This window comes from Prionailurus viverrinus, chromosome B1 (assembly GCF_022837055.1).
Source record: "Prionailurus viverrinus isolate Anna chromosome B1, UM_Priviv_1.0, whole genome shotgun sequence".
Taxonomy (NCBI): domain Eukaryota; kingdom Metazoa; phylum Chordata; class Mammalia; order Carnivora; family Felidae; genus Prionailurus; species Prionailurus viverrinus.
In genome coordinates, this window is record NC_062564.1 from 133,184,622 (window position 1) to 133,211,463 (window position 26,842).

The 26,842-nt window shown below is 38.6% G+C and overlaps 1 protein-coding gene across 2 annotated transcripts; it reads left to right on the top strand.

Annotated features, from left to right (window-relative positions):
* Nucleotides 1-753: 753 nt before the first annotated feature.
* Nucleotides 754-25,919, top strand: PPM1K (protein phosphatase, Mg2+/Mn2+ dependent 1K). 2 transcript variants are annotated; one of them, XR_007151725.1, is made up of 8 exons: nt 754-931; nt 7,155-7,673; nt 8,783-8,883; nt 16,585-16,750; nt 16,903-17,047; nt 19,258-19,392; nt 22,155-22,408; nt 22,650-25,919. XR_007151725.1 is itself a non-coding variant. In XM_047856991.1 (7 exons), the coding sequence occupies exons 2-7, from the start codon at nt 7,234-7,236 to the stop codon at nt 22,284-22,286; spliced, it is 1,119 nt and encodes a 372-aa protein (XP_047712947.1). In that variant the 5' UTR covers nt 754-931; nt 7,155-7,233; the 3' UTR covers nt 22,287-25,919. The 2 variants fall into 2 exon arrangements, 1 of the variants encoding a protein (XP_047712947.1); XM_047856991.1 differs by having other exon boundaries at nt 22,155-25,919.
* Nucleotides 25,920-26,842: the final 923 nt, after the last annotated feature.

Genomic DNA, 26,842 nt, shown 5'->3' on the forward strand with positions numbered 1-26,842 from the left:
CTATCTAATATCAACCTCGTATTTATTCTCTATACCCACAGTTTGTCTATTTCCGTCCTTGACGTGATTATTGTTTTATTTGCTTGTTTACCTGTTGTTGTTGTTGTTTTTCCTTTTCCTCATTAGACTGTAAATTCTGTGAAGGCAGAAATCACGTCTATTTGTGTCAGGATTGTAGCGCCAATGCCTAGCACAGTGCTTGGCAAACAAAAGGTCCTCCATAAACATGGAAATACTTGTCAAATGAATGAATCGACATTCCCAAGGGATCACAAGACGCCTGTTCAGTCATGAAGAACATTGCTCTGTGAGTTTTCCAAAGAATAGCAGTATAACCAGATGCCTTTCAAGCCTCCTTGCCCAGAAAAACTGTTGGCATTCGTTCTCGGTTTCCAGTTGTCACAACTACCGCTGCCTTGCCACAAGAGACACGCACCCCTCCTCGACCAGCTGACTGACTTACCCCATCTCCGGATCCCACCCAACGCCCAGGCGCCCCCTCATTGGCCCGAGTGTTAAGGCCTTCGGGAGGGCGGGATGTCATTGCGAGCCCTACTGGCCCAAGTCGACGTCGCTCAACCGAGAGCTGCTAAAAGTCAGCCAAACCAAATTGTAGTTGCGGAGAGGCTCGTTCCCATTGGAATCTATGATTGGTTGAAATCAAGGGCCGTGGCCGGCGAACCGCCTCTCCGAACGCGGATTGGCCAGAGCTTGCCGTCAGTCACAAGAACAGACTTCCCCCTCTCCATCTGGTTCCCTGCAGGAGAAAAATTCTCGAGATTTTCCAGCAGGAGGGCCAGTGGCTGTTCTAGCTGCTTGCTCCAGAAATCAGAAACATCGGGGAAGGCAATCTTATTTTCCTACCAGGAAAGCCCCTTCCCCGCCCTCCGTTAACTAATTAGAAAATTTCCAGGGACATTGCCATCGCGAGGTAAGAGCCTAGAGAGTGCACTTCATTTATTTCTAACAGTTTATGATATTATTTATGGGCAGGGTCACATCCCACCGCTCCCGGTCCGTGGAATGGAGAGTAAACGAAGGGTTCGTCAGGGAGGGGAGGGGAAATGTAGATTTGAATCCCCCAGTCTGACAAGCAGTGTCTGGGTTCTCTGTGCACCACGTTCTTCCCTTTGGAGGTCATGAGTAGCATGTCCCGGCTGGGCCCACTCGGGCTTCACGGCGGGCAGCAGGCGTTTTCTGCTGAGAAACCCGCGCTCGGCCTTGAACTTGACTGCAAGCTGCAGGCGCCACCCAAGCGAGTGGAGTGGGACAAGGTTGGGAGGAAGGAGAGACCATGGACTGGATGGTGGAAAGGGCGGAGGCTGCGCGTTCGCGTTTCCCTGTAGCTAAGCTCCCAGTCACCCTGCTCGAACCCCGGATTCTAGGATGCTGCAGGGGTCAGCCCCGCATCGTCGCTGCACATGCTGCCGGGGTGAGGGTGACGTGGAGACATCCAGGATCTGTGCGGGGCGAGGGTGATAGGGAGGCGGAGACCGGGCGGCGGAAGGTGCTGGGGTGAGCGCAACCATCTGCAAAGCTGCGCGGGCGGGAGGGTGTGCTTCCTGAGGTGTATCACACTGGCTACCCGCGAGCCCAGGATTCTGAACTGTCCAAGGGTGAGCGTTTCAGGAGACCAGAATAGAGCAGGTTGTAGACAACTGGTTGCTGTCGATCTGAGGATGTGGGTTTTGCTTTGCCAGGAGAGGCCTTGTGGCTGGTGGTGTCTTTTTTAGCAGCCGCTTTATTGTAGATTAGAGATTTCATAGGAGGCGACAAAGACCAGACTCCGGTGAAAATAGACGGGGAATTTGGAGTCTCTAAAGCTCCACCGGCTTTTCTGAGCTTCAGACTGAAAATGAGCAGCAAGGCCTCTTCAGCCCTTTGCACCCATCCTCCTCCAGTGCGGAGGAGGAATGAGATTGTCGTCGGTTTCAGATGGAGTGACTAAAGTGACAAATTATAATGACCTTGAAAAAAGAGTAGTGGTGTCGTGGTATTAGAGGAGAAGAACAGATGCACCACTGGGTAATAAAACAGTTATAATTTTTGAGTAGTGAGTACTAATTTTTTTTCTTGCAACCTTAGTCACTTTCTATTGACGATCAACACAGGCACCTCCCTTGACTGGAATCTTAAAGAAGCGGAAAGACGAGAGGAGAGGTGCTGTTGATGTAGTATAGAATATAAAGGAAAATTCTTAAATGAAGTGTAAAGGTACAGGTTTGGAATGTGGTCTGTGAGTTGTATCCACATTAACTAAGATGTTTTAAAAGATATATGGAATTAGAACATTGAATACTTTTCACTACTCCCACGTTCTTTCCTCTATTCACACATCCAAACATGTTCACATCAAACCTAAGGGGAATCCTTTGGGGTTTTTTGTTGTTGTTGTTTCCCTCATGTAGACTATTACAGTTTCTTTTCCTTTCCCCTACAGAGTACTGATAAAGAAGGTATTGGAGTCCACATTTCCTGAAATACTTTCTGGAAGTTTCCATACCATTTGAATGTATTGGGTGGCAGTGGTTGTCTTTAAAAAAGTAGACAAAAGAAATATTGGCTTTGAGAATGCTAAAATTACCTTGTGTTTCATTTGTGGAAGTTACTGATGTAAAGATACCTGAATGCTGCTTTATAATGGACAAATATGAATACTTTCTAAAATATTTTTGCTGGAGGGATAGATCTAAACACCTTTCTGTAAACTGAACCTTAGAAGACCTGAATAATTTTGGCATGTGCTTAAAGCTACAACCATAAATTGCCCTTTTGACCTGCTTTCAGCAGTCAACAGTTTAAACCGTTTAAACTGTTTAAATTCCCAAATGCACCCTCCTGCCAGAGATAGTGAATGTCTCTCTTTTTCCAAAAATAAATTTGGACAGCTCTGAGGTGTTTAAACCATTGAGGGATAATAAAATGGGAGTGAGATGAAAATGTACAATTGGCATAGCAATTTTATAGCTGTATATGTGGCTTTTCTTCACCACCTTTTATCTTTAAATCAAGTATGTACTTCAAAAGTTTACTACAAACCAAATGCATTTTTTTTTTTCCTTCCTGATGCATTTCACCTGAGATTTCCTACTTTCAGGGTGTGGGTTTTCAGCAGTGTGCTCATGCAGAATCTCTGTCTACTCCCGTGGTCTCACAGCGAATTTCCAACTTAAACCTCTTTGCTGAGAATCCCTCCTGCTAGTGAGAATTGTTAAACCAAGTGCCAACATTTTTCACTGGGCAAAGAGTTCTATGTCAGGACTTAAAACAAATTTTTTTTAAATGTTTATTCAATGAGAGAGACAGAGTGTGAGCAAGGGAGGGGCAGTGAGAGAAGAAGACATAGAATCTGAAGCAGGCTCCAGGCTCTGAGCTGTCAGCACAGAGCCCAACGTGGGGTTCAAACCCATGAACTGGGAGATCATGACCTGAGCCAAAGTCGGATGCTTAACTGATTGAGCCACCCAGTTGCCCCCATATGTCAGGACTTTAAAGTATCAGATTAAGCCATTAAAGCATTAAAGAGGAAGATGGAGAAGTCTCGGTCACAAAAGTCATTGTGAAAATGATGAAAACAGAAAACTTTTTGGCATTTCTTTATTGACAATATGTAGACTATATTGGGTTTCTGTGTGTGTGCATACTCACACTCTTAAAAAAATTATGTGATTAAAGTAAATCTGTGGGTCATGCATTTTTGTTTTGATTGGGAAATAAAAAGGAATTATGGCAAAGTTTGGTCTAGAGGGAAGATTATCCATTTTCTTTTTTCTTTTGGTATATGACTATCAATATAGTTCAGGTTGCTGTTATGTATAACCTGTTCTGTCACTAGAATTCCAGCCAAGTTCTTTATTTTCTTGCTTAGCATAGTTTTTACATTTTATTTTGGCTAGTAGAATATGATGTGTGGGTAATGTGTTCTTGTGCTCTTTAACTTTTGCTCTGACATTTTTGTCTTTAGATGGCTTTCAAGCAGAATTACTTCTGCCCTTTGACTCTTTTGGATGACTTTTACTTTCAAAGCTTGAATATGAATGTTAAAATGGTTTATAAAAATATAAGCTGGTCCTGACTTCTGACTGAGAGATTGACATAAAGGATTCCTGAAAAACTTTTTTAGTTTGCAGAATGATAAATGCATGCGAATTTATAATTGCTGAGCTGACAAATAATAAAAATATCTCTTAGGTGTTTGTCAGTTCTCCATTCTTTTTGTTATGAAGAACACTGATGCCTTTTTTTTTTTCAGATTTTGGGGTTGTTTTTTTTTTCACATCATAAATTATACTCTTTTGTCTGCTAGTCAAGGTGTAGTCATTTCCATGGGCATCTGGGGAACTGGGGGCAGCTAATGGCTGATTACTTTTTGAATTTCTGGAGGAAACTTTTCCTGATGTGCTGGTTTAATTCAAAGTCATTATTTAGCTTGGGAATACAGGTCTTCTTTGAATTGTTTCCCAAGGAATATAGAGATTAAATGATTTAGTTCTATTGCATTGGAAATATGCAATGTCACCTGCTTGCATAAGTGGTGCTGACCTAGTTTTGTAAACCAGCTATATATCTGGTTCACATGTCATCGCTGCTAATAGTATTCCTTATAAAATAAATGATTTCTTATGACTATTCTGCTTACTTTCTGAGATGATTGTGCAAAGAATAAATGAGGAAGGAGGCCAGGTTGATGATTGATTTTAGTCCATGCAGGCTTAAAGAAACTGCCCAACTTGCATTTTACTTCACTCTTAAGTGTTTCTAGTTGATATTTGTTTCCTGCTAAAATGCAGCTCTGTTTTATTTTTTGAGTTTTGGAGGAGAGAGAGAGAGGAAAGACAAGAGCAACCTAGAAAAGCTGTAAAAAAATTTATTCAGTATTTGTTTCTAAATCTAGAACTCTTGTTTAAAGTAGGTGAACAACTACAAAATAGCCCAAGGCCAAATATGGCACGCATGATTTCAGATTGAAGCCAAAAGAATACTACTTGTTTATACAAAAATAGACTCCTTATATTGTGCACCTGGAACTAATATAATGTTGTGTTGTCAGTTATACCTCAGTTTGAAAGAAAAAAGAATAGTACTTCACTAATTTCTGGTGCACTCTTCAAATGTGAATGGTTTCTAACACATTTTTATTAAAATTTTTATTTTAAAAGTTTATTTTTTAAACGTTTTATTTTTTTCTATGTGGTATAAAGCTGCTCTGTGACTTATCTCTATCAGTAATCAGTACTTAGTTCTCTAGAGTAGATTGTAATACAGCCTGAAATTTCTTCACAAGTCATTATCTTTATAAACACTTCTTTTTGGTAATATAATGTGTTGTTTCTCTTTGATACTTAATAACCAGAGATACTATGTCTATTCCACCCCTAATATTGTCATAAAAAAGTGAGTTTTGGTCTTTTGTACTAAAAGATATTAACTAAAAGGCCAAGAAGGAATGGTCTCCTAAGTCTTTCATGATACATTAATTCTTTGGGAGGCCATCTTTATTCTAAATTCTGTGGAGGCAGGGCTCATATATTGTTCACTGGGCCCTAGATATCAAGGGCGCTCTTTGGAAACTCATCCTTTCCTTCTACTGTTTTATTTAATGAAAGGAGTAATGGCTGTTCTGATACAGAGCTAGACTGATTTCCAAAAATGTATTTGAAAATGATTGTTTGAAATCTCTAATGCATTTACTTATGGGTTCACTCAAATTGGGCTTTGTGAGTGTGTTTTTGTTTGTGCTTTTGCTGAGATACAGTTTTTCAAGTTCACTTTTTATTGTGAAATAATTCAAACATACAACTGAGAATAATATAATACCTGTATACCCTGCACCAGCATTATAAAATCTTTTCAAGTTGGTTTCTAATACGTAAAGGAACAGAACAAAGTACTGTGGAGTTGAATTCTTATTTAGGACCTTATTTGTATGGAAAACTGCCAGAAACACTGCCCTTCCTTCAGGAGTGTAGGAATTCCCCCTGACAACACCCAGGGGAGGCCTTTGGATTCAACTTTGGGACAGAGTCCAGAAATGGGGTGCAGAGTAATCGTTTCAAAGAAACATAGTCTAGTGTCAGGTGCTGTCTCCTGCTGCAGCAGTCAGCAGGCGGTACTTGGAAGGGCTGGGCTGCTGGGCTTGTAGAGAGGAAACCTGCAGCTGTAGTGTAAATGAATAAATCAGTTGCTTTTAAGTCACAAACGTGGTTCTCTTCAGTCCCAGCGATCACACACATCAGAAATGGCTTATGCTGGAGCCTCTGGGAGTGTTTGCATGAACCATTCTACATTAACCATAGTAATAAAGTATGTGAAATTTAGTAAGCTGACAAATCTTCAAAGAAAATGGAATTTAGATCCTAAATTGTGTCTTTGCTAAAACTTGGGCATTCTGAGTACAGAGCTGTCATAACTATTCTATTAACCAGTTACTTTTCTTATTTCTTTCCCCCTTAAGAGACTTTGTTGTTGTTAACATTTGCCCCTACCTTTTCTTCAGAGCAATGGAATTAATGAAGGAAGACTATTCACTCACACCCGTGTTCTATATTGTTGCTACTCAAAGTATGGGCCTGCTGGGTCAGCAGCTTACTGTCTTGAAATGCAGAATCTCAGGCTCCGCCCTGGACAGACTAAATCAGAATCTGCATTTTATTTACTTTTTTTTAAGTGTATATATTTGTGTGCAGCTGTGCACAAGTGGGGGAGGGGCAGAGAGAGAGAGGGAGAAAGAGAGAATCCCGAGCAGGCTCCATGCGGTCAGTACAGAGCCCTATGTGGGGCTCAAACACCCAAAAAGGTGAGATCACTGCCGGAGCCAAAGTCAAGAGTCGGACTGGTAACTGACTGAGCCACCCAGGCACCCCCAGAACCTGCATTTGAACAAGTTCCCCAGGTGACTGTAGGTTAAAGTTTGAGAAACACGTTCTATATGATATATATACATTGGCACATTTTAATAGAATTTAAACACTGTGAAAGGGGTAGGCAAATCAGTTCGTTTTCCATCTGCTATTCTTAGGAGCAGGCTGTTAGGTGCCATATTCTTTATGGCCTTACATGTTGGTAATATCCAATGATATATCAGTTATATATGAAGTTACTGATGGAGTCTCTGTCTCTCTATTGCATCTCTCTCTCTCTCTGTGTGTCCTCAGTCGCATCATTTTTCTTGAAGACATTCCATTATTGTTCTACCGACCTTTCCCTCATTCCCGAGTCCTCTGGAGTTGAGTTATGTCAACAGCTGCCTTAATTACTTTGGTCAGAAGTGGCGGGAACCACGTGAGGAGGAGAGTGCTGCTGAGCTCCCGCCTTCTGCAGGACGACCGGCGGGTGACGCCCACGTGCCACAGCTCCACTTCAGAGCCTAGGTGTTCGCGGTTTGACCCAGATGGCAGTGGGCGTCCAGCCACCTGGGACAATTTTGGGATCTGGGATAACCGCATTGATGAGCCGATTCTGCTGCCGCCCAGCATTAAGTATGGCAAGCCGATTCCCAAAATCAGCTTGGAAAATGTAGGCTGCGCCTCGCATATTGGCAGGCGGAAAGAGAACGAAGACCGGTTTGACAGCGCTCAGCTGACCGATGAGGTCCTGTACTTTGCCGTGTATGATGGACACGGAGGACCTGCCGCCGCTGATTTCTGTCACACCCACATGGAGAAATGCATCATGTACGTACAATGACTCAATTCTTCACTTTGCAGTTTGCTTTGTACTTCATGTTTAAACTTTAAGCTTTTGGCTGAAACATTCACTATTAACCTAGTTATTTGAGTGGTTCCATTGTGTTGCTTTAAGAACAAACAGTAGCTTAAGCATGCCACTTATAACTGATGGTTGATGGCTATTACCATTTCGGCAGTGTATGTTTCTTTTTTTAAAGTTTATTTATTTTTGAGAGAGAGAGAGGCCCGAAGAGAGGGGGACAGGGGATCGGAGGCAGCCTCCACACTGACAGCAGAGAGCCCAATGGGGGGCTTGAACTCATGGACCGTGAGATCATGACGTGAGCTGAAGTCAGATGCTTAACTGACTGAGCCCCCCAGGTGCCCCGAGGCAATGTATGTTTTAACAACTCCTCTGGTGAGGCCATTGACCAGAATCAACAGCCCTTGATTTGTGATCATTTCAAGTGAGTTAGCATAAAGTACATGATCTCATGTGCCATGAGAAGCACTTAACTCCTACCAGTGCATGGCATATAGTACTTCAATAAATGGTAATTATTCTTGCAAATGGTATGAATAGCTTTGAATATTTGTTAAGAATAGCTTTAAATGATTGGCATTAGTATGAGGAAAATGCATTTAACGAGGCTGTTTTGGAGGTCTTTAAATAGTTTATTTATTGCAGTTATTATTAATGTATTTTAGGGGATCACACTACTGCTTGAATTAAAAGGGGGAGAACATGTGACTATTTCTTGTCTTCCTGTGTTTAGTTATTCATGCTGCTCATCAGTTGATTTATTCATATGTTGAACTCCGTGGCTTAATTTAATATGAAAGAACTCTTGACCTCTCAGGGTTGTGGATAGAGAGGATTAGATTAATCTTTTAAGGATTAAGACTTGGACTTACATTTTACCGTTCTTAAAGGCTTATGTCTGTGCTTAGTTATTTCCTAATTTGATTTGTTAATCTGTGGATTTTAAGAGTCCATCTGAAAGGTGAACCATGAAGGTCCCTTATATGGAATAATAGCTAGTCAGCTAGCTAGAGGAAGAAGAGAAACCTATTAAAAAATGATTCTTTGGGACTCTTTTTTTCTCCCCACCAAGGGATTTGCTTCCTAAGGAGAAGAACTTGGAAACTGTATTGACCTTGGCTTTTCTAGAAATAGATAAAGCCTTTGCAAGGCATGCCCACCTGTCTGCTGATGGTAAGTAAAACAATCACATTCTGTAGGGGCCTGGGGAATGTCTAGTACAGAGGAAACAACTTAAACCCTTTAGGGGTGGGAATTTTAATGTAAATTTATTTGTAAGGATGCTTATGTTGAAAGTGATTTTATATAAGGGATAAATTTAAATGCTGTTTGGAATCCAAGGTAATGTTAGCACCTCACTTTTAAATGAAGTATATTGGAGACATTTTCAAAAATTGAAGCTCTAAAATGGTTCTGATATTGAATTTAAATTTTAAAAAGATTTAAGATTTTTAAACTTTGTTCTTTTAATGGATAAAAGGTCCATACTATGAGAGGGTTTACTGTTTTTGTTTTTTTAGATGAATCTGATGAGCAAGTACTGAAATACACTATTGGGTAGTCTTGTTTAGCCAGGTAGAAGATAAGAAAAAATTACTAACTGGTCCTAAATAAGAAAAGACAATGGCTAATATGCACTACTTTCTTTAATTAGAAGAAAGATCTGTGTTCTCCCACTTTTTTATTTTAATGCTTATTCATTTTTTGAGAGAGAGAGAGAAACAGAACATGAGCAGGGAGGGGCAGAGAGAGAGGAGACACAGAATCTGAACAGGCTTCAGGTTCTGAGCTGACAGCACAAAGCTGGACACAGGGCTCGAACTCACCAACTGCAATACTATGACCTGAGCCAAAGTCAGATGCTTAGCTAACTGAGCCACCCAGGTGCCCCTCTCCCATTTCTGAAAAAGCCTGCTCTTGCAGCTTTGTGGTAAATAGTGATATTTTTGTTTTTATCTGTTAAACACAAGGGCATGTCAGCTCAATTTAAAAGTTTGTGTGCTATCCTTAAATTTGGAAAGTAAAATGTTTCTGATTTTGACTAAATTTATCAAAAGCATTCAGAAAAATGTAGCTAGTGTTTTCTAGTTAGCTGGCCCTAAAATCTTTTGCTCATAAAGATAATCTTGAAAACTTCTGCAGTGATCATGTAAATGTACACATACAGACCTCATAACTGATTTGAAAGCGAATCATGCAATATTAATCAGTGTTTGGTTCATCTTTTTATTTAAAGGAAGTCAAAGCATCATAGAAATAACATTTCACAATTTTCAGTGAGAGAGCATAGGGATGGAAATTCTCCTCAAATTGCAGATAAGGCCAGTTGCAGAGTGAGGGCTGGGATTTTCCTGGCACCCACAGTGGCCTCTCTCATGGGCATGTTTATTGATAAAGCGTACAGAAGATGACTAGGATGGCTCTATTTGCCATCTTACGAGATTTTTCCTGCCCTTTTTTGAGAACCTTACCATCATCGTACTTCTTGGAAAAGCATTAGATTCCACTCTCTTTGTTCAGGGATTTATTTTCTCATTGGTAGATTGACTTGGACCATTTTCTCTTCTTCATGCCTTTGGACTTTTTCCCTTCCAGCTGGCTCCTTACTTTTGAAAAGAGAGGTTGAGAGAAGGTACATTTTAGGTAGAAGATTTAGCTCTTGTCCCTGATGGATAACAACATGTAAGAGAACATTAAAACAGTTATAGTTTTATCTTTATAACTCTGAATATTGGTGTGCCTTTGTTTCATCCATTACCAGGTTGGCTGTATCTCACACCACAATGTTTGCTGGCTGTAGTGCAAGTGGGTATCCTGGCTGTTCTGTAAACAGGTAGCCTGCTGGGCAAGGTTTTCAGAGGCAGACAAGTTTATCCTGGGAATGTGGCCCACAGTCAAAACATTAACCCTTTATGGGTGCAGTCAGCCCTTCTATGAAGGATCTAATTGACAAAGATGCTTAAAACTGATAGATTCGGTGCAAAAGATGAGAGGAGCCCTCTCATTTATTAAATAATAAATATAATTAAAGAGCATTTTGAACTTAGGGAAAGAATTTGTTTAACTTGCCTACCTTAAAAGAAACTTTCTAAAGGTGCCTTACTCATAAACAGTTGTGCAAAGAAATTAATCATAAAAATATAATTAATTTTGAATAAGAAATTTAAACTGTATTTATTTAACTGAGTTCATCCATCCTATGCTTTGAGTTAATTATCTCAGACCTTTCATAAGATATTTTAAAATTTACTTTTGTTTAATGGCCATTTATTTGTTTGCAAGTATAATGGGGCACAACAGAATGATACCTAGTGTGCTGCTAAAAGAAAGGGGTCTACTGTGACATTGTTGTTCTTAAATCTCGTTTTATATGTATTCCTATAGATCACTTGGTGTGTGTGTGTGTGTGTTTAAATAAGTATTTTGAAAACAACTTTGAGATTTATTCGTAGTAAGTTGTCAAGGCTTTCAACCTTGCTAAAAATTGCCTTTTGATATTTGGGGCCCGTTTTATCAAATATGTTAAAACCACTGAAAGACAGAACGCTGTAAGTTGTTTAACTTTTCCATTTGTGTATTAAAAGAACATACCTCGTTTCAGATTTCAAAGTTATTCTTTAAAACACTTTAGTTTTGGTTTTTAGTAAGAACTGAAGCGGTACCAGTATTATAAGAGTGGATAATATTCCTTTTAGCAAAGTTATATTAGGACCCAGGGCTAGTTAAATAAAATAAAATGGTGAAGTAAGTGCAGTTTGCCCCCTCCAGTTGCTTTTACCTTTTCTATCAGCATCAGTCCCATTTCCTGTCCTTGAACACTTCCAATGAGCAGCTTAAAGGTAGGGACCATGGCTTACTCATTTTGAATCTCCAGTGCTCAACAAACACCCTGTACAGAATCTGGAAGGCACTCAATGATTATTTGGACTGAACTGATCTTCATGCCTGCTCTTTCTCACCAAAGTTATGTTTTAAAGTATTTTTTAATGTTTATTCTTTTTTTTTTTTTTTTTTTTTTGACAAGGACAGAGTGTGAGGGGAAGGGGCAGAGAGAGAGGGAGATACAGAATCACAAGCAGGCTCTAGTCTCTGACCTGTCAGCACGGAGCCCAATGCAGGTCTTGAAGTCACCAACCATGAGATTGTGACCTGAGCCCAAGTCAGATGCTTAAGCAACTGAGCCATTCAGGCACCCCACTCACCAAAGTTATTATAATTTATTCTTTGATTATCCTGGAGCCGATTTAACCAAATTATTAATATAACATATATGTTTTAATGAATTATCACTCCTGGGTGGATTTGAATTTTAAGTAAGGGGAGCCTGAAAAGAGACAGGTTAAAACCTAGGAATGAATCACTAATGGTGGAATTTGGGGGTATAAATGGGAGAAGTACCCCTAAATTGTACTATATTAGCGTTCTGGAGGGGAAGTAAAAGAAATAAAGTGAACGTAAAACATTTTCCTCTTTTCAATACTTTGGTCCAAAGCTGTCACATCTGCATAAAGTGCTTCCAATTATCCCATTAGCATTTAAAATAGTTACTATTTCGGGGCGCCTGGGTGGCTCAGTCAGTTGGGCGGCTGACTACGGCTCAGGTCATGATCCCGCAGTCTGCGAGTTCGAGCCCCGCATCGGGCTCTGTGCTGACAGCTCAGAACCTGGAGCCTGCTTCTGATTCTGTGTCTCCCTCTCTCTCTGCCCCTTCCCTGCTTGGTCTCTGTCTCTATCTCAAAAATAATAAACATTAAAAAAATTAAAAAAAAATAGTTACTATTTCAGTTTAAAGTGGGGTGGTTTGAGGAGAATAAAATCAGAGTGCCACCTATGAAGAAACTGCAAGAATCTTGACCTTACAAATTTGCTGGCTCTTTTTATTGATCTGTTGTTGACACATTTTGAAATCACCCTTATTTATGAAGCTAATTTCATCATCGTCTTTAAATGTTTTGTAATTCATGCCAGTTATATATATTACTACAATTAATGAAACCAGGCAGTAAATTCAAATGATATCCCATTACTCTACTGTTTATGAACAAACTATCACTTAAAACAAATGGGATGGTAGAAAACTAAGATTATATATTGTATGTCCTATAAACTCTTCCAAGGGTTTCTAGATTGCATAAGGTTTGAAAGCCGCAAAGCTCCCCAAGAGACAAATGAATCAGAAAGAGAAGTCTTGCTCTGATTTCAGAGTGTGAGATGTTGGTGATAGCATCATGAGTTCCACTGGAAACTTCCGTGCTCTTCACATTATCTGATCTCTACAAAATAACCAGTGTTAGAAAGGCGGTTTTTTGACTACCCTTCTCACACTGAGGGCAGCCAAAAGGAAAAACAATAGGGACAATGTGGAAGAGATACTTACTGTGCTGTTACTGCTTCAGCTCATTACTTTGATTTTGGTGTTCGTGAGTCATACATGTCCAGAACACCCATGTTTAATAAATATTGAAAGTGTATTGGTTTATACAGATAATTGTTTACACAATAAACAGTAATTGCCAGGGGGGTTATACTTTGAAAAGTACAGCTTTTACTCTTATGTTGCCATTCAAAATCTTGATCATTTTTCTTTTGATATGTTGACCTGCAACACCGGGGAAAAGAGAGAGCTGCAGAAATACCCATTTTATGAATTACATGAACTTATAAACATGCATTAGCACTCAAGAGCCTCACTAGCCTATATTCAAACAAGGAATTTTAATTAATCATTCTATTCCAAAACAATGCATCAAGCCTCATTAACAAATATGGTACTTCTTGTATCTTGGTATAGGAGGTGCTTTGATTCCTTCCTGATACAAATTTAAATCCCAGTTAATTTGGTGGTATACTGTAGTTCACATCCTCTCTAAATTGTCAGAATCAAATTATTCACTGCTATTCCCATGAATTTTCCTGTTAGTTATTGGGACCGTTCTGATATTAGCACAAAACAAATTGACAGGTTTTTTTGTTTTTTTTGTTTTTTTTTTCTTTCAACTCAGTAAAGGTACTGATTTATTTTTCAGGACTGTTGAAGTGTGTGTGTGTGTGTGTGCGTGCATGTGTGTGTGTGTGTGTGTGTGAGAGAGAGAGAGAGAGAGAGAGAGAGAGAGAGAATGAGTATATAGATGTGTGACTGTGTTATACAACATATGTGTTTTGCATACATGTGTTTGTATATAGTTTTTCCTGCCTTGGGAAGCTGTAAAACTGAGAACTTTTACTCTGATGAAAAAATAGACTCAACTACAAAATACCATCAATTTAGGCAAACTGAGTCTTGGAATCGCTGATTTGGCATCTCCTGGAATATTATATAATTTGCTAGTGAAATTTCTACCAAAATAAAAACCCTTGCCCTTATTTTGCAGCTCTTTCTCTGTCCTCCCCTGTGTTGCAGGTTTGTAATGTTTGAGCACAATTCCTGGGTGAATTTCCTATTTGCCTCTGTGCGTGTTATTTGTGGCAGAGAACTGTGCCCGGTCAGCAGCTCTAGACCTGGAGCCCGTGGACACTATATGCTGGGCTTCAGTGGAAAGAGAGATCTGCTTAATTTTGTCCCAGGTGAAGGAGTCCAGCGGTTCCTAGCCTGGACTACTGGAAGGTTCCCACATCCTCTCTGTCCCATTAGTTGAGATGACTTGCAGTAGGAAATGTCCAGTGAGTGTTAAGACCTTATTGACAGATGTCTTAGTTTCATAGTTCTGTTGTTAGGGCAAAAGTGAGACTTTTTACTTCCATGTTAAATGTTAAATTAAATAAATGCTTATTTAATATTTACTTCTTAGATGCTTAGCAAGCCAGAATCAACAGTCAGTTTTGAAAACTTTCCCATAAATCTGGGATTTTGGAACTGTAAAGATGGGATGGTAAAAACTCAAGCTCTTTTATTTGTGTGTGTGTGAGAGAGAGAGAGAGAGAGAGAGCAGTGGAGGGACAGAAAGAGAGGGGGACAGAGGATCTGAAGGTGGCTCCGTGCGGACAGTAGGGCTCGAACTCACGAGTTGTGAGATCGTGACCTGAGCATGCTCAATCAACTGAGCCACCCAGGTGCCCTTAAAATCAAGCTCTTTTAAATTCCTAAGGGGCAGAGCCATGAATTACAATAGAATCCTAAACAGCTAAACTTGGAAGTTTTTATTTATGAAATTTTAACTCTTTTGATGTAACTAATTAAAAACCACTTTTTAAAACAGCTGCTGCTGACCATTTAGACAAAGGAGAGGAATACTAAGTTCCCTGGACAGGTAGCATCTAAGTAAATGCCTGTGTTCTCTTCCTGGCTCTTCCCATCATTGGAAAAAAATCACAGTAGTGAAACTGTGAAGATTGCATCACATAATGTTTTGGGAAACTCAGAAGTTAACTTTTATAATGTAAACATCACTGATACTTATGCTAAGACATTTACGTTATACAGTGACAAATATGTAATATGTTTTAGCATTGCAGAGATATTACCTTGCACAACAGTTCCAAAATCAAAAGATAAATGGGAAGATAGTGCAACTATAAATGCTATTTCTCGAGAAAGTAGATTGAGCATGGATATAAAAGATTAAGTAGGGTTTATTAATGTTTTTTCCATTTTACTTCTCTGATTAAAGCAGGCATTTTAATGTACCAATTGGAATAAATATATATGTATATAAGTATATATATATCCTTCCAAAATGCATTACTGATGAAATTTTTTAAATTGTCTTTTTGAAAAAAAAAATCGGTAAGATTGAGCCTTATGCAGTCAAATCAGTAGCACTTCATTTTTCCTAAACCTACTTTTGTAGAAGACATCTTTGGATGATCACCTGAGTATTTTATGTAGATGCTTTAAAGAATTAACCATGTTATTGAAGATAATACCTGCTTTAAATAAGTTGTCTTTTTCAGTTTCTTCCAGTATGCTTTACTTTTTAGCCCTTAATTTCACTTTTCCCTTATTCTCACTTTTGGCAAGGCTCAATGCACCTTCAAAATTTGTAACAAATGATAAAGAAAGTAGGGCAGACACTGTTCGAATAAATCAAAGAAAGATGCAAAAATGCAGTTTGGACTGGATGAAGGAAACAATGACGACCTCAGGCCAAGTAACATTTAATTTTGATTTTGGTCAGGGAAAATTAAATGTGAACTCCAAGGAAGCATATGGGAAGCTAGAATGAACTTCATTCTCCGCCCTCCCATACTTTCCTAATATAATGATGGCTGTAACTTTGTTTCATGTGTGTGAAGGACAAAGATAAGTAGAAAAGAATGTGAACCTTTAACTGTTTTAGGATTTTTTGGTGAACATTTATAATATTAGAACCATTGTAAAAGGAAAGAATATAAAATACAGCACTTTAAGAGCAGATGGTATGCCCTTGGCATTCTTGCTTAGCTTATTAACCGGTAATACTTTCACTGGATAGGAGTAAGAAATGGAAGAGAAAATCTTCTGAGTGCATAGATTATAGAAAAGTCAGCTTGCCTGAATGGGCTCATACCTAAAAGTAATCCTGCTGTATTAACCAGTTTCATTAAAATACTTTTAATCCTGACAGCTGACGTAGACACAGGCTGTCATAATTATTATATGTTCAAGTCAGTTTTACTTTATATAGAGGCCATTTGGAGACAGTGATGCACTTTTTACCAAATTAGGTTAGCAACTTTTTCTGTTTGCATGGAGCCTTGTTAATGAATTAAATACTTCTTTCTCTGCATGCTCTTACTTACATAGTTCATTTGCATTTTATTTGCATACCTCTAGTTAAGTTAGAATGATACATTTCAGTGTTAGTTTAACATGCCTGTGTTTTATTTTGTAATAAAAATTCCATATCCAATCATTTGACTGTCACTGACTTACCCTCTTTTTAATACTGTTTGCAGCAACCCTTCTGACTTCTGGGACTACTGCAACGGTAGCCCTGTTGAGAGACGGTATTGAGCTGGTTGTAGCCAGTGTTGGGGACAGCAGGGCTATTTTGTGTAGAAAAGGAAAATCCATGAAGCTGACCATTGACCATACTCCAGAAAGAAAAGATGAAAAAGAAAGGTACCATCTCCACTGATCATTCTGTGAAGATCATGTTTATATAGTTCAAGATAGAAATGTAACCTCGAATTTTAAACTGATTTCATCTTAAGTTTAACCATGCCTTCGTTCCTGGGGTATCATGTCATAGCCTTTTTTTTTTCTTGGACCAGGATCAAGAAATGTGGTGGCTTTGTGGCTTGGAATAGTTTGGGACAGCCTCATGTGAATGGCAGACTTGCAATGACAAGGAGTCTTGGAGATTTGGATCTTAAAACCAGCGGTGTGATAGCAGAACCAGAAACAAAGAGGGTCAAGGTAACGAAGAACCTGCAAACATTTGCTACGTATGCAAAGAATGGATGCAGGATTGTTCCCAGCTACAAGCTTTCTTAGAAGGAAAGAAAGCCATAGTCATGTGGCTGTTAATTGCAGCCACATGACTTGTTTTTTTTTTTTAACTTATTCATTTATTTTGAGAGAGAGAGAGAGAGAGAGAGAGAGAGCAAGTGTGTGGGGAGGAGGGGCAGAGAGAGAGGGAGAGAGAGAATCCCAAGCAGGCTCAGTGCTGTCAGCTCAGAACCCCAGCTAGGGCTCCATCTCACAAACCATGAGATCATGACCTGAGCTGAAATCAAGAGTCAGACACTTAATCAACTGAGTCACCAGGTGCCCCCTGACCAACATGACTTTTGTTTTGTTTTATTTTAATTTATTTTATTTATTTATTTTTAATTGTTTTTTTAAATTTTTTTTTTTTCAACATTTTTTATTTATTTTTGGGACAGAGAGAGACAGAGCATGAACAGGGGAGGGGCAGAGAGAGAGGGAGACACAGAATCAGAAACAGGCTCCAGGCTCCGGGCCATCAGCCCAGAGCCTGACGCGGGGCTCGAACTCACAGACCGCGAGATCGTGACCGGGCTGAAGTCGGACGCTTAACCGACTGCGCCACCCAGGCGCCCCTATTTTTAATTGTTTTAATGTTTGTTTATTTATTTGTTTATTTATTTTATTTTTAACATTTATTTATTTTTGAGACAGAGAGAGAGCATGAACAGGGGAGGGTCAGAGAAAGAGGGAGACACAGAATCTGAAACAGGCTCCAGGCTCTGAGCTGTCAGCATAGAGCCCGACGCGGGGCTCGAACCCACGGACCGTGAGATCATGACCTGAACTGAAGTCGGACGCTTAACTGACTGAGCCACCCAGGCGCACCAATGTTTATTTATTTTTGAGAGAGAGAGAGAGAGAGACAGAGCATGAGCAGGGGAGGGGCAGAGAGACAGAGACACAGAATCTGAAGCAGGATTGTCATGCTGTCAGCACAGAACCCAATGTGGGCCCGATCTCACGAACCGCCAGATCATGACCTGAGCCGAAGTCGGAGGCTTAACCAACTGAGCCACCAGGCACCCCCCCGCCCCCAACATGGCTTTTGAAAGGAGGAGTTTATGGAAGGATAGATGAACTTTTCAAATAAAATAAGATACTGGCCTACTGTACGATGAAGTGAGGTTTGGTTTTGCTTCACTCTGCACTGGAATTCACCTGGTAGAATGGCTCTACTGCCCTTCCTCCCCTACACGTGATCATCCAGTCACCACCACTTGGAATGTGACCCTCACTTCCCTTTTCCACCAAACGAAATAATCGCCCCACCTCTGTTTCTCTGACATCTTTTGTATGCTACTAATCAGTGCCTCCATTACACTACACTTCCCCTAACACACACCCAGTTGTGAGCTGACACTTCCCTCTCTGCATGTGCTAGTACCTAGCACAGTATAGTGTAGGCTCCCAATAATGGCAGCGAATGATTGTTAATTGAATGATTCCTTGTCTTCTAGTTAGTTCACTTGTATTCATTTTGTCAAACAGATACTTACATAGGGTTTACTCTGTGCCAGGCTCTGTTCAGGATAGCTACCCCACCCCATTTTACAGAGAAAACAACTCTAGAGCATGGGTGAATTTACCTGTGTTTGCCCGGCCAAAAAGTAGAGGCAGATTTCAAATCCAGGGAGCCTGGCTCCAGAGATAGTGCTCCCAACCATTACAATGTGCTGTCTCTCATCGTTTGGCTATCTAGCTTCTTCCTTTGTGGTGATACTAAGTAAACGTTAGGTTTGTCCCTGGTGGTTGATGCTAAATGTTGCTAATTTTGTCCAAATTATAGGCCTTCCATTTTCACTGTGAAGCTTTTTAAAAAAAATGTTTATTTTTTGGACAGAGAAAGAGCGCGTGAGCAAGGGAGGGACAGAGAGAGAGGGAGACAGAGAGTCCCAAGCAGACTCTGCGCTGTTGGCGCAGAGCGCGATGCGGGGCTTGAACGGCCCCCCAGGCGTGAGATCATGACCTGCACCCAAACCAAGAGTCGGATGCTTAACCAGCTGAGCCATCCAGGCGCCCCTTCGCCTGGATGTGAAGCTTTTAAACACAGATGACCACTCAGCAAACAAAAAAAAATTTTGTGGATTTTGAAGGTTATTCAAAGACTGAGTCTATGCATTTGGTTCTGATTGCAGCTCCATCACGCTGATGACAGCTTCCTGGTCCTCACTACAGATGGAATTAACTTCATGGTGAACAGTCAAGAGATTTGTGACTTTGTCAATCAGTGCCATGATCCCAACGAAGCAGCCCATGCAGTGATTGAACAGGTGACACAGCAAAGCTTCTGCTAGAAAGTCCCAATTGTGGGTGGTGGGGGAGAGGAGGAGAGAACAACCCAGATGCAGGTCTTGGTGCAGCCTGGAGGGGCTGCCACAGGCTTGAGATTTCTTTGAAATTTCGTGTTTTAGCCTGAGTATTACAATGAATGTTACACTTGACTCCATAATATTTCCAATTAAAATTTTTTTTTACAATTCTCCCAAATAGTTAAGTAAAACTAGTATGCCAAGGAATGTGCTATGTTTATTTTTTGGATTTGTACACATCTGGAAAAGATAGTAATAGCAGCAGTAAATTATAATCATAGTTAATAGTAATATCAGTATGTGTCAGACACTCTTCTGTTCATACATATTTAACTCATGCAATCTTCACAGTAACCTTCTGAGGCTAGAGCTAGTATTATCCTTTATCACAGATGAGGAAAACTGAGGCACAGAAGCTGAGAAGTTAAGTAACTTATTCAAGATCACAAAACCATCAAGTTGTGGAACTGGGCTTCAAACCCAGCCAGTTAAGCTTCTGAATTCAACCACTGGACCAAACTAAACTGTTCCAAATAAATATCCAGTATAAGAACACTATAGCATAGGCAACTTCTGGTTTTTAAAAATGGGTGTGTGAAAAAAAAAAAACAAATTTAAAAAGGTATATGGATAGGTTATGTGTTAGTGTGTCAGAGCTAAAACTGGGAATATCCAGTAATACCCAATGAAGAAAATGCAAAATTTCCATGTGCTGTTTAATATTCTGTTTGGTTCAATAGCTCTTTTAAGTTATAGCCATTGCTTAATCATTAGAGATATGCTTTAATTTAACAGCTATTTTTTACATTTCCCAATTCTTACATTTGCAACCAGTAAGGCATATTTAGCCCAAGCTTTTATGTGCTAATATTTGTAATTAAGACATGAAACCTTACTTAAAAATACCTTACTTTTATTTGCATGAAAATAGACGGGTGAGCATGAATTATTCTCTTGGTTACTATGTGTGTTCATGAGATTAAAGAAATGGGCCCAATTCCATGGATGATCACTTCTCTCCTAATTTCACCTACCTGTTTTGAGATACATGTGTTCTCATTCACATAGGTAGTGATATTTTAATGACTCCATGGTATTCCACTATATTTGTGTGCCATAATTCATTTACTAGTTCCCCTAATCAGCAAATTTAGTTTATGTTCACTTTTCCATCTTATGGGGGGTGGGGGGGAGCACCGTATAAACCTTATTGTATCTCTGTGCATATCTGCTTCCTTCATGTATTATTTTCTCAGGTGAAGTTCTTAAAATTGCTAGGCAAAAAGAATACAATGTATTCTAAAGCTTTTTTTTTTTTTAAGTTTATTTATTTATTTTGAGAGGGAGAGGGGCAGAGAAAGATGGAGACGGGGAGAGAAAGAACCCCAAGCAGACTCCACAGCAGTGCAGAGCCTGACTTGGGGCTCAAACCCACAAACCGTGAGATCATGACCTGAGTCGAAATCAGGAATCGAATGCTTAACCGACCGAGCCTACCCCGGCGCTCCATCTAGAACTTTTACTAAGTTTGCCAAATTGCCCTCCAGAAATGATATTCCAATTTATACTTTTCTCTAGCATGTTTATAAAGTTTGTTTCTCCAAATTCTTGTCATAGTTTTTTGCCAATTTGATAGGTAAAAAAAAAATCAAATTTTAATGTTTTTGGTTTGCATCTTTTTTCTTTGTTAGTGAAACTAACGATTTGCACAGGTTTGTTAGCCATTGTATTTCTTGTCTGTGGATAGCTGTTTTCCATTCTTTTATAGACATGTTTGTCTTTGTCATAGTTATTCTAAAAACCTCCTATATGTTAAGTATATATATTTTTGTCTTTCAATTTGTTTGTAAAACTTTTTTATATTTTGATGCTTTTTATATCAGATATTTTTAATCAACCCTTTCCTTCACAGTTTTGGCCTCAGGCTGTGAATTCTTTTAAAATACATTTGCTGTTGAATATAATCCCAAGCACTTCTTACAATGCTGACTATGTCATTTCCTGTTTGAATTAGTCCCTAAAATTGATTTATAATTCTCCTACTGTAGGAAAATTTAGTTTATGCCACTTTTCCATTTTGTAGGGAGCATAATAAACTTTATTGTCATTATATCTTATACACATCCATTTCCTTAGGGTATTAATTTTTAGGCTAAATTCCTAGAAGCAGAATTGCCAGGTAAAAGCTAACACTGAATTCTTACCTTGTATTAGTCTTTGTGCTAAATGTTTTATATTTTTCTTCAAGAGCTGTATATCTTGTACCTTAGTCCTTTTGGTATTTCTGTTGCTAAAATTGCTACAGTGGGATATAGTTAATATGGTTGTTTGGGGGGGGAGGGAATCATCTGTTATTCTATGTGCAATCTAATAAACTGTGTGGACCTTGATACATGTTGAATGAATCATAAACCATTGTGAAGTATCTGGGTTAGTAACCGCATTTTTAAAAAATTTAACAGAGAGAGAGAAACAGCAGGGGAGGGGTAGAGAGATCCGAAGCAGGCTTTGCACTGACAGCATGGAGCCTGATGCAGGGCTTGAACTCACGAACTGTGAGAGCATGACCTGAGCCAAAGTCAGATGAGTAACCAACTGAGCCACCAGCTGCCCCAGTAACTATATTTTGAATGAGTTTATAGCCTTGTAGAGGAACAATTATTTCTCTTTGTACGGACTCTGATTTCCTGTGTTTTTCTCTTCCTTCCTGCCAAACCTTGCAGGCAATACAGTTTGGTACTGAAGATAACAGTACTGCAGTAGTAGTGCCTTTTGGTGCCTGGGGGAAATACAAGAGCTCTAAAATCAACTTCTCATTCAGCAGAAGCTTTGCCTCCAGTGGACGATGGGCGTGACTGCTTGCTGGGACTTTGAATTTCTGTGAAACAGTTTTTCACTGAGTATGTCAAGAAACTTACTAGATCAAACAAGTCAGCTGTGCCTGGATGCCTCTGTGACTCACTAGATCAGTACACAAGTCAGTGTAAACTAAGTAACCATTTACATAGTAGTTTTTCATTAATAACTTATATTTATGTTCAACTGTATGTACTCAGTATAAATATATGTGTAATTCAACTGTGGTGAATCTTTAAGTTGAGTGAGCAAATGAAAAGTGGTTCTGACGCACTTGCTGAATGTTAAATTTCTAATTTTTAAAACTCTTAGGCAGCTACGAGTTTCGTCTGATCATTTCTGTTCTTTCTTCATTTGAACAGATTCTTGCCTTCAAGTTCTTCAAAACTAGTAGATATTTTGACGGCTCTGCAATGTGTTAGCTGCAAGTGTTTATTTTCAATAGTTCTACCAAGGAGTAAGTGTGAAAACAGAGTTCTGTGTGACTATATTTTGTATTCTGGACCACTTACTGGTAAATTTCACAATGCAAAAGACATTAATTCAGATAATATGGCGCTGCTAAATTGTATGCATATTTACAACAGTGCAGTTATGAATGTCAGCTGTGTCACTTGGTCTTCCCCCTTCCCCCCCAACCCCCTTCATTGCCTCTTTTTCTGTAGCTAAGAATGTTATATAGATACATAGACTACTTCTTTATATCAGAAGAGTATGCACAGGCCAAATCTTTTGGTCAAAGCCATACAAACTTAAATACTGATGGGATCCAGTATTTTGTATGAAGTTTCCATTTGTTATCTTTAACTCTGTTTTTTGTGTTTTATATGTAGTATGTTTATATCACCTTTTGTATAGAATAAGCAAGTTGGATAATTTGTCAGTAAAAATAATACCACATTGTCTGATAATATGAGAGAGAGAGCGTGAGGTTTATGTCTCCTTTTTGCTTCTTTCTAAGATTCAAAGCAAAGAATAAATCTAAAACATTAAAGCATTCTATATTTCAGCTTGCTAGTGTAATTTAGGAATGTAAAACTCTATATCTGCATGTAAGTTTGCTGTTAAAATGTGAATCTCTACATGCGTGTTTGAAATTATATCTGCAGTTTATTTTGCAGACAATGTAAGTTTGTTATATGTGTGGAGGTATGTACATATGTAAATTTTGGAGTAATAGAGAATTAAAGGGAACAATCCTGCATAGCTCCTTCACCAGTGAGATTTAAATTATTAATATGTTTATCGCAAGGGCTCTTGACAGACGGAGGACAGCTTTATAGCGGAGAACAAATGGTTATTGGCAGGTGAAGAAATAGATTGAAAATGGCAGAGATATTTTATGGCAGGTAAATTATGCAGAAAACACAGAAGCAGACTAGCATCTTGAAGCTACATTGCTCTAGGTAATGTGCAAATAAAATAATAGGATGTAATAAAAATGCTGAGTGTTAAGAATGGCGTGGAGTTTTGTTGTAGAAACCAACAACAAAAAAAGAAACCAAGAAGGTCAAGTTGATATAGTCTATTCCTTTCACTTTGGGTTTTCATGGTTGAGTTTTTTTTCTGTCTTTATGTTTTATTTAAAGGTTTGTTAGAAGGAAGAGGGCCCAATATAAATATTCACATCTTCTCACCTTTTTGGGAATGGAAGAAAATAAATCTTGAGTTTTCCTGCATATATTAATCAGGAATTTTCTTTTGATAAAAAAGGTGACAAAGAAATATTTGAATTTTTTTTTTTTTAATTTTCAAGGAAGCTTAGTGAAAAGTAAAGAACATTACAGGAAAGAAAACAGTCTTCTGTTCATTGTCTGGGAAGTGAGGAACCAAAAGTAGGCTAAGAAAGCTGGAAAACTTTCTTGTTCTTGCTGAGTTAGGTCCCGGCACCTAAATGTAGAAGCGTCATTTAGGACTATGGAGAACTTAGGAAGTAACAAGCAGACGAAAACTCTAAAGCACAAAATGACATTCTGAAAATGTAGGTTTCATTTCTGATTTGAATTCTTCACATTACTATTCCTCTCTTTTACTTTAAAAACTGAGAGTGGGAGTGATGTCGTCAAGCTCAGAAGTCACTGATTCATCGAGGTGGATTGCCAGGTTTACAAAGACAAATTTGTAGGGCTGTGTCGGCCTTGGTCTGGGGTGGGCTTTGCTCTGCTTTACCCAAAAAGCAGAAATCAGTCAACTTTTCTTAAGCATAAAAACATATTGGTGTTTGTTTTTCAAGCCACAATGTTAAAGTATCATTTGTAGATTATTATAATCCACAAAAGATAATAAGCTTACATGTTTTCAGCTTCTAGGCCTATTACAAGGAATTATGCAAACAGTAGTGAAAAAAAAAGAACTGTTCTAAATATAGTCTTTTAGTTATAACTGTGAATTTGCTATGTGGTTATTAACATGTGGGTGTAGGTATAATGCAGATTATATTAATGTAATTAAATTTAAATCCATTGTAATTTATGTTTGCCTTTCATTTATGTGTAGTACATAAATCATCTTTATAAGACGTGTTGCCAAACTATTTGCCAACATTTATTTGGCAAAATATGCTTAAAATCATTGTGATTTTTCACAAGTATAAGTTCTTAAGTACCTTGTATATTCACAAGTAAATGCAGTCCTGCTCTCTATCAACTGTTCATTTGTTGTAGATTTTTGTGTTTCTGAAGTGCTTCAAAGTCTTATGAATTTTTTTCTGAAAAAAATTAGTTTTGAAGGGATCAGTTTAGAATCTCTATACTCTACGATGTGAACTTTTCTCAAGTTCCAAAATAAAAAAAAAAAAAATTACTTGCATTGAAGAATTATTAGCACATAATCTAAATAGAAATTATGTTTTCAAAGTGGAATTTGATTCTTTTTTGTCTAAGAATCCTGGCAGAGAATGATTAGGCCTATGTGAACTCCTCAATATCAGAAAGGACATTTAATTTCCTTTCTAAAAAAGGACAAGGATTTATTTCATGGTAATATGATAGTAAGAAAATGAGCCAAGGCAGGGTGAGGGGAAGGAATGGTTAAAGTTTAGCATCAAACAGTTAAATACAAACATGGGTTTGAATTTAGCATTTCAGTTGTTCACATACCCTTGTCTGTAGAAAGCGACATAAAATTTTGGTTGGATTACATTTTATTGTATTCATGAGATTCACTTATCTGGATGACCTCAGCAGAAATAAAATGTCATGTCTTTAGAAGCCAAATGTGATGACCTGCCTGTTGCTTTTGGCATCTGGAATGAGACTGACTGACTCTGGCAGCTCCCACTGGTTGTTAGATGGTTGAAATGGTCCAGTGATGGTCAACTGAGTGTTCCGGGCTGTGAAACCATGGAATTCTACCATGGTTCTACCACTGGATGCCAGTACAAAATTTAGCAGCTTAATGTGTTCTGAATTAATTTAATTTCTGCTGAAGTGCTCTTGTGTACATTGTTTTATAATTTAACCAAAGTGCTGCTTGGGTGTACTTTGTGCTTTTCCCAGTGAGTTGATATGATTGCTGCTTTGACCATTCTTTTAAATGTATGTATTAGAGTAATTGTGAGCAGACTTAAATCATATATCTCAGTGTTCAAAACACCATTTTAATAAAGTATATCCATTAAGCCCTTTTTAAAATCCAAGTGTGTTTATTTGGAATCCAGACGTTCCAACATTTATTATGTGCTCCTGTGACACTGATATACAAGAGTCAATGAATGGTTGGAAATTTAGTAGACAAAATGAGGATGCTTGCAAAATTAACTTGAAGAATCTTTGAAAAAAGTGTATATATACATTTATCTGTTCAAATCTTTTTTATTTGATCTGAAACAAAATATGGCTTTTTTAGTTCCTTCTTCCAAAATATTTGTTGGTACATCAGAGGAAAATGGTCATGATCATTTTTTAATATTTTGCATGTGGTATATTTCACTGTAGCATTTCTTTGTATTAAAAAAATAGAAATAGGTGTTTGGCAGTGATACTGCAGACCTCAGCATTATGCATTTAACATAAGCAATTTTCTTTTTTCTTTTTTTAATGTTTATTTATTTTAAGAGAGAGAGGAAGGGAGGTACAGAAAGAGAGGGGGACAGAGGATCTGAAGCGGGCTCTGTGCTGACAGCAGAGATCCTGATGTGGGGCTCAAACTCAGGAACTGTGAGATCATGACCTGAGCAGAAGTCAGACACTTACCCAACTGAACCACCCAGGCACTCCGACATAAGCAATTTTCCATACCCTGTTGTTGACTGAATAGTTGCACTCCATAGGCACAAGAATTTCTTCTAGGTGGTATTCCCTGAAAGTAACTTGGGAAACTCCGTGGCATTAGAGATCTATTTGTCCTGTTTTGTTCAAACTCCATACCTAGCGCTCTTTATAGGTCTTGCAATGAGGAGAAAATGTTTGTTGAATCACTGATCATTAATGTTTGTTGAATAAGTTAATGTAGTGCACTGGATTATACTTCCATTAATTTTATGTTAGTGGGGAAATAGTCATTAGATATGTTAAATATTAAGCGAAACATAGTATTTAAAAATTTTTTTAAAATA

Excerpts from the sequence above, each read along its gene's own strand:
- PPM1K (XM_047856991.1), top strand. The coding sequence starts at position 7,234 with ATGTCAACAGCTGCCTTAATTACTTTGGTCAGAAGTGGCGGGAACCAC. Across the intron at positions 8,884-16,584 it reads TGCCCACCTGTCTGCTGATG|CAACCCTTCTGACTTCTGGG; the intron begins GTAAGTAAAACA and ends TACTGTTTGCAG. Across the intron at positions 19,393-22,154 it reads CCCATGCAGTGATTGAACAG|GCAATACAGTTTGGTACTGA; the intron begins GTGACACAGCAA and ends CAAACCTTGCAG.